General features: G+C 36.1%; 1 protein-coding gene across 1 annotated transcript in view; it reads left to right on the top strand.

Moving 5' to 3' along the window:
- The first annotated feature begins 1,038 nt into the window (after window positions 1-1,038).
- Window positions 1,039-8,759, top strand: part of tnip3.L (TNFAIP3 interacting protein 3 L homeolog) — a 50,820-nt gene continuing 43,099 nt past the window's right edge. The window contains exon 1 of the mRNA XM_018251713.2: window positions 1,039-1,065. Within this exon, the coding sequence (XP_018107202.2) occupies window positions 1,039-1,065 (27 nt within the window). The remainder of the gene's footprint in view (window positions 1,066-8,759) is intronic.

The raw sequence follows: 8,759 nt of genomic DNA, 5'->3' as shown, positions 1-8,759 counted from the left end.
CCATAAGGATTAATTATATCTTAGTTTGGATCAAGTACAATGCATTGTTTTTTTTATTACAGAGAAAAACTAAATATTTTTTAAAAAATTTGGATTATGACGATAAATTAAAGCCTATTGGAGAAGGCCTTTACGTATTTCGGAGATTTTTAGACAAAAGTTTTCCAGATAACGCATCCCATACCTGTATACTGTTTTATTATTACAGAGAAAATGTAAATAATCTTTACAAATTGTAATAATTTGGCTAAAATGGAGTCTATGGGAGAGGTCTTCCCATTATTTGAAGCTTCCTGGATAACAGATTTCTGGATAAAAGATCCTGTACCTGGAAGTCCTTGTCATTGTCTACATACCAGACTATGGGGAACACTCTCAGGAAAAATTTTCTGAAAGTCAAGATAGAATTAGTGAACACATTTATGAAAACTGCATTTTTTTTAGGTCATCAGAATGTGTTGAATTGCTTTGATAGATCAGTTTGATACACAGTTTCTGTCAGCTCCCATCATATTTTAATTGCTCTAAATATCATTAAAAAAAGAAACATTTATGAAATGACATGTTTTAGCATTTGCACTTATGAAAATACAAGGCTATCGGTACAGGGAGTTCTTAGAAATAGATAAAGTACCTGATCCCTTTACAGTAAATTACTTTTGGTAGAAATTGACATTTGTGTGTATTCCCCTTGAATCGTTGCAGTTGTTCCATTGTAGAGGTTTAAGGGTTTCCTCTAGAACTACCTTTTTGTGTGTGTGGGCGACAAGTCTTCCCTCATCTATAAAGAGCAAAAGGGAATCCTTTGTGCAAATATTTACTATGAATCTACTCTGTACTCATGTGGGCGGCAGCCATGAGATAAAGTTGAGATAGGCACATTTTTTTCCTCAAAGGGGTTTTTCTCTTTATGGGGGCGGTTTAATCTCCTCTAAACATAAGCCTTTGCAGGGACTGCTTCATTATCAGTTCATGATATAAGCTGACAAAATACTATGTAGTTTACTAAATGTATTCACCTTATTTGAAAAAAGAAACATGGAGTTCTGCAATAAAGATGTAATGGTAAGTAAAGGTTTACTTATTTATCCCAAACAGTTTATTTTGCAGTTCATTCAGCTGTATTTGATTCTTAATTTTAGCCTTTTTGCAGGATCTCAATAGATTGTAAGGTTAGGGTATGGGGCAGCATCACTTAACAGAAACCTGTTATCCAGAAAGCTCTGAAGGCTGTCTCCCATAGTTCATTTAAGCAAATAATTACAATTTGCAAAACTGATTTCCTTATCAAAACAGTAATGTGTTCTTGATGGTAACTAAGCTGCTAAATCCAAATTATTGCCTTTATTTCAAGTTTTTTTTATTTTTAGTAAACCTAAGGTCTAGTGGTAAAATAAATATGCCACATCAAGGCCCCTTATTGTATGTGAGTTCAACACTACCTATCGGTTTACTAAATCTATGGTGCATATAAAACTATTAGTCCCCCAGTAACAATATACATCAGTGGTTACCAAACTGTGGGCATGGTACCCCTGGACAGGTTTGGGGCAGGGATCTCAGCCTGAAAACCAGTTAGGGCGAGAATTTGGAAGAATGGCCATTTGCTCTGCTAGATACAGCTGAAAGAACAAATTGAAGGTCAGTTAAGGTAAGACTGGGGCAAATATGTATTTGCTGTCTTAAGGTGGCCATACACGGGCCGATAAAAGCTGCCAACAGACCGAGTCGGCATCTTATTGTCCCGTGTATGGGGCCCCCCAACGGGCTTCCCCGATTGAGATCTGGCCGAAAGTCGGCCAGATCTCAATCGGATGGGACTAAAAATCCCGTCGGATCGCGGCCGCATCTGTTCGTTGATGCGGTCCCGCGATCCGACCACCCATTACTATTCGTTAGGATCCGATCGTTGGGCCCTAGGGCCCACTATCGGATCAGCCTGATATTGCTCACCTCAAAGTAGGCATATCGGGGAGAGGTCGCCAAACGAGCGGATCTCTCCGTGTATGGCCACCTTTAGATTTTCTTGGAACTGTGGCTCAATGACTGATACACAGGAATTTTCTTATATCTGTACTCATTTCATTAGCTAAGGAGGGCCCCTTCAGTGGGGCTTCACCTGCAACTGATGTACAGGTTGTTATCCAGAAGGCTTAGTTCTGGGGTTTTCCAGATAAGGGGGTCTTTCCGTAATTTGTTTTTCATACTTGAAGTCTACTATATAATCATTTAAACATTCATTAAACCCAATAAGACTGGTTTGCCTCCAATAAGGATTATTTATATCTTAAGTTAGGATCAACTGAAAAAGCCACGTGGAATGATCGATGAAACATTTTCAAGAAAAACTCTAAGGGGCAGATTTATCAAGGGTCGAATTGAAAATTCAAATTTGAAATTTTAATTTTCAAGGTTTTTTTTGTTCAAAACTGTCAAATTAGAATAGGGAGTTATTCAAATTCGATTTGCGTTTTTTAAAAAAAAAATGTAATTTGATTTTCAAGATTTATCATACTCTGGCCCTTTAAGAACTCAAATTCGACTATTCGCCACCTAAAACCTGCTGAATTGCTGTTTAAGTCAAAGGGAGACATCCAGAGATCAATTTGGCGTTGTTTGCAGCCTTCCTGACGTTCAAGTTTTTTTTGGAGAAAAAACTAGAATCGAGTTTTTAAAATTTGAATCAAATTCGATTTGAGTTTTTGGGTCAGTTTAATTCACCCGAGTTTATAAAATTAGATTTTTAGAATAAATTGCAATTGGTCGTATTTCAAGTTCATGGAAGTTTATGGGAGTTTTAAAAAACTCACATGAATTCAAAATTCAACCCTTGATAAATGTGCCTCTAAATGTCCAGCTGCCTTTGATTTAATTCTACTAGATACTGTATACCATTCCCCTGGATAAATGAGAATCTTTATAGACATAGATCAAGTACAAGGTACTGTTTTATAATTACAGAGGAAATCATTTCTAAAAATGTGAATTATTTGATTAAAAAGGAGTCTATGGGAGATGGCCTTCCCCTAATTCAGATCATTCTGGATAACGGGTTTCCGGATAAAAGATCCCATACATGTACAACTACTGATAAACATCAATATATACCACTACCGATATACACTAATGTGAACTTACCCTCTACTAAAAGTGTGATAGCTCAGCCTTTAGGAATGACACCCAGGTGTATGTTAGTTAATTTGAGCCTTTATGTGGCATATTTTGTGGTACCAAAATCTCATGTTGTGTAACGATTGTTTATCTATATATTTACAATGCTAAAATTGTTTGCAGGCAGTCATTTTCTTTCTCTTTTGTGAAATGGTTGTATATCATTTGTTGCAGTTGGTCAACTCCAGAATGTTGGAGTAATGGCTTATGCTGGTCAACATTACATTGTAGGTTAGACTGATCACTAGGGATTTCATTTCTTTTTGTGTTTGTGTACCAATTGAAGCCTATTATCAGGATCATATATATATAGGCATCCAATAGCTGTTCCTGGGGTGGAAACTTTTGGGGGAGCGACCGTCGGATGCCTATATAACAGAATTTTTTTTAAAAAAAAAATACACCAGAGGGGTACAGGTCTTATTTTTGTGATCCCTGAAAGTGAAGTGCTTAGGGTGGCACCAGACCTAAATACATCCCTGCCTACTATTTCCTTTAGTTGCCATTCAACCTCTAAAATAGGAAATTTCTCACAAGTGTATCTTAAAGGGATACTGTCATGGGAAACATGTTTTTTCAAAATGCATCAATTAATAGTGCTGCTCCTACTTCTGTGCCGAAATCTGTTTTTCAAAAGAGCAAACAGATTTTTTTTTAATTTAATTTTGAAATCTGACATGGGTCTAGACATATTGTCAGTTTCCCAGGTGCCCCAGTAACGTGTGCTCTGATAAACTTCAGTCACTCTTTACTGCTGTACTGCAAGTTGGAGTGATATCACCCCCTCTCGTCTCCCCACAGCAGCCGATCAGCAGAACAATGAGAAGGTAACCAGATAACAGCTCCCTGGTAGATAAAAGAACAGCCTTTAATAGTAAAAATCCAAGTCCCACTGTGATTTCTTCAGTTACATTGAGTAGGAGAAACAATAGCCTGCCTGAAAGCTGTTCCATCCTAAAGTGCTCTTTCTGAAAGCACATGACCAGGCAATATGACCTGAGATGGCTGCCTACATGCTAATATTACAACTAAAAAAATACACTTGGTGGGTTAGGAATTAAATTTTACATGGTAGCGTGAATTATTTGCAGTGTAAACAGTGTAATTTAGACATAAAAACAAAACCATAAAAATCATGACAGAATCCTTTAAATTAGCTAAGCCTTATAAGTTTCCTGGCTGGTGTCACTGGTGCTTCTGAAATAAAGGTCAAGCTCAACATAGTCTTAATGCTCAGTCACATTGTTGCTGGGGTCTAATGATTTTAAATGCATCATTTAGTATCCCAATAAGAATGAGCTTACATATCTTAGTAGTATAGTAGTGTGATACTAACGCCTCATACTTTTTATATTTTGCACCAAATAGTTACAATGGCAACTTTTAACATCATAAATTTTAAATGTTTGATTTTGGTGATAGAAAATGTCTGCTATGCCAATCCAATGAATTAATATTGATAGTATGATTACTGTGACTTCAGGTTTTAAACAAATTATACAGCATATGATGTGGTGAATTCTGCTGCTTCAGCTGGCACTAAGTTACTAATAAAATAAGTCAGGCATTGCCCCTTGCATAATTAGGCATTATAGAGGGAAACAGCTATGCTGGCCTTGCTGCTGGTGAGAATATCTTATCTGGAGTACCCAGTAACTAAACCCCTTGCTAGTTAGTCCCAGTAACTAAGCCCCTGGCTAGTTAGTCCAACTCTTGTTGTGTTCTTATAAACACACGGATAGGGGGATCTAGTAAGAAATATGGAAAAATGGAACAAGTCACTCATTCATAGATATGTCAATTCTCCAAAACAGGAAGGTTGTTATCTCTCCATACTCAATTGCTATATTAGGCATATGCAAACATAAGGTTCAAGACACAGAGGTACAATGGTCTAACCTTAGGAAAGTATTTTGCTTTAAACAAAATTATAATTTACTTTGTTAGTTGTTATATCCAGAATTTATGACTGCTACATATATAAAGAATCTTATTCTGCACACAAGTATGCAGTTATATGGCTGGTGCTGTCATGGGGGGGTTATTTTGAAATTCTATTTTACATACATTCTGTACCTGTGTATTCTCCTTGGGTAGTATGCACTATAAGGCATATTGCAAAAATGTGCTCCCATTCATTTAAATACAATATGAATAGCAAAATCCATCACATCCGCTATTACCAAGTGTATTTCCAATAGCTGCATATATGCCTATATCGTACAACTACGATCCTAGTAAATAACAATACAGACAAAGTATACAGCATATATAACTAAAACTACAAGTTATTGCTTAAGCTGGTTACGGATCACCCATGCAAGAAAGGTTTTCATTGCAGTTTTTGTTGTGTGTGTGTCTGTATGTTCTTGCTATTGCTTCAAGATTTAAGTTTTTTCCTCATATGAATTGATTGTCTTGGGAGGTTCTCTTTGTCTGGGTTTTCATTTGTGTTTGCAATTCACATGTGAAACTTTCCTGTCTGAAGAGGCTGAAAAGCACCCGGCAGACCGGTTTTGTTTGGAAAATACACAATTCATTGGCCCTCAGGCAGCAAATCAGTATTAATAGCATTAAGGCAAAAGGTTCCATGCTGAAAGCTTCCCTTAGCTAAACTTGCACTTACCACAAATCATATGCTAAAAATGTATTGTTTCATTTACCCAATTTCTATTAGCCTATTCCCATTAGTATAGCGTAGCCAGCAATATTCTGAGACAATTTGCAATTGGTTTTCATTTTTAATTTAGCTCTCCAAGTAGCATTTGTGAAACGCTGAAGTCACGTATATACAGTACACATAAAGGTTGTATCTTTGGGTTTTAGGAACCCTAATTCCTTATGCCTGCAACGAGCAACTGTATTATTCATCATGTTAATAATAAAATAACTGGATATGTGTGTGTCTCGACAGTGTAGGCAGTTATAAGCAATACAAAATACTGGTACTGTTCCCAATTAAAGGGGTTGGTCAACTTCAAAACACTTTTTCAGATCAGTTTTTTTTAGATTGTTCCCCATTTATAAATACTTTTTTCCAATTGCTTTCCAAATATATCTATTTTTATTGTTATTGCTACTTTCTATTACTCGTCTTTCTATTCTGGTCCTTGCCTATTTATATACCAGTCTTATTCAAATCAATGCATGGTTGCTAGGGTAATTTGGTCTCTAGTAACCAGATTGCTGAAATTGCAGGAATATCACTGTCTACATCATACTAAACGTTACCACGAAGGTGAACAACCCCTGCAATGAAACTCAGAGACTGTGCTCATCGGTGCCAAAGATAAGAAATGTATCAACTAATGTATCATTTTGGAACAGTTTATAGAGTTGGTGACCCCCAGAGCTGCTTTAGAAAGACATAAGGTGAAACATTTTACACTTTCAATAAGATGAAGAAAAAAAAAATATTTAATAGAATACTTTCAATAGAAAATACAGTGAAACCTCAATTTTACATCCCCTAAATTTTCTCTCATCTTACATTGCTGTTTTGTGGTCCCACATATATATATATTATGCATAATACATTTCCTTGGTTTTACATGTTCTTGGATTTTACACCATTTCTTTCTGCTCCCCTGAAAAATGGGGGTTCAACTGTATCTGAAACCGTTTAAATACTCATTTGTTTTAGAATAGTGCATTTCTTTAGCGGCTCTTTATTATACAGTAATTCATACTGCATTTATCAAGGAATAAAACAGTAATTTCAATATGAGTAAATTAAAGGGGGTGTTCACCTTGAAGTTAAAGGGATACTGTCATGGGAAAAAAAAATTTTTTCAAAATGAATCAGTTAATAGTGCTGCTCCAGCAGAATTCTGCACTGAAATCCATTTCTCAAAAGAGCAAACAGATTTTTTTATATTCAATTTTGAAATCTGACATGGGGCTAGACATTTTGTCAATTTCCCAGCTGCCCCATGTCATGTGACTTGTGCCTGCACTTCAGGAGAGAAATGCTTTCTGGCAGGCTGCTGTTTTTCCTTCTCAATGTAACTGAATGTGTCCCAGTGGGACATGGGTTTTTACTATTGAGTGTTGTTCTTAGATCTACCAGGCAGCTGTTATCTTGTGTTAGGGAGCTGTTATCTGGTTACCTTCCCATTGTGCTTTTGTTTGGCTGCTGGGGGGGAAAAGGGAGGGGGTGATATCACTCCAACTTGCAGTACAGCAGTAAAGAGTGATTGAAGTTTATCAGAGCACAAGTCACATGACCAGGGGCTGCTGGGAAATTGACAAAATGTCTAGCCCCATGTCAGATTTCAAAATTGAATATAAAAAAATCTGTTTGCTCTTTTGAGAAATGGATTTCAGTGCAGAATTCTGCTGGAGCAGCACTATTAACTGATTCATTTTGAAAAAATTTTTTTTTCCCATGACAGTATCCCTTTAACGTTTAATATGTTAATTCTAAGCAGCTTTTCTTTCATCTTTTTTTGTAGTTTTTGAATGATTTGCCTTCTTCTGTTTCCAACTTTTAAATGAGGGTCACTGACCCCATCTAAAAAAACAAATGTTCTCTAGCAGCCATGGTTTGAATATTGTTATCAGGGTACCCCCCCCCATACAACACCTTGTATCCTTATGAGTGTAGGTTGGGGATCCAGCCTTAACAATGCTGTTATAAAGAGTGAGTAATAGGAAAAAGAACTGAACCAAAATAACAGAGAGAGGCATTATAAGTTTGTATTTTATTTTAATGTATACAGGTAAAGGATCTGTTATCCAGAATGCTCGGGCCTGGGGTTTTCTGGATAATGGATCTTTCCGTAATTTGGGTCTTCATGCCTTAAGTCTACTAGAAATTCATTTAAACATTAAATAAACCCAATAGACGGGTTTTGGTTCCAATAAGCATTAATGACATCTTAGTTTGGATCAAGTACAAGCTACTGTTTTATTATTACGGAGAAAAAGGAAATCATTTTTAAAAATTTGGATTATTTGGATAAAATGGAGTCTATGGGAGACAGCCATTCCGTAATTCGGAGCTTTCTGGATATCGGGTTTCCGGATAAGGGATCCTATACCTGTACCATGTTATTTTATTCAAGTCTGTGTTTTATGGTCTGAATATGATAATGATATTGCAATTATGTAATTTCCAGTTATTCTTTACAGTGTGTTACATGATTCTACAGCATAGACTCAATAGTATGCAACGTATATAAACAATGTTTGACATATTCAGAAAAATGTGTACTTATCTGCATTATAAGATATATATGTGGTATATGTATAATATGAAAATCAAGAAAAATTATTGGTACAAAACAAAAATGTTCACACATCTAGGGTTTTTTGGAGGAACTGACATTCTTGATTTTAGTTACTATATATATGCACCCTTGGACTGGGGTGAACTGTGAGTATGTCCTCCTAACTCCTATTTATTTTTGAAATTGTATTGACTTTAGAAGTGCTTACATAGGTTGGCTGCACCATATCTCTTTTTGCTGTTTAAAGGTGAACCACCTCTTTAATAAACTAAAGGGATGATATAATGGAGCATAGAGAGCACTGTTAATGTGCTCTCTATTAATACGACAGTTATTAGCCTTTCACTGTGAAAAGTT

This window comes from Xenopus laevis, chromosome 1L, assembly GCF_017654675.1.
Source record: "Xenopus laevis strain J_2021 chromosome 1L, Xenopus_laevis_v10.1, whole genome shotgun sequence".
Taxonomy (NCBI): Eukaryota; Metazoa; Chordata; class Amphibia; order Anura; family Pipidae; genus Xenopus; species Xenopus laevis.
Note: the sequence above shows the minus strand (reverse complement) of the source record. Positions and strands in the feature narration are given on the sequence as shown.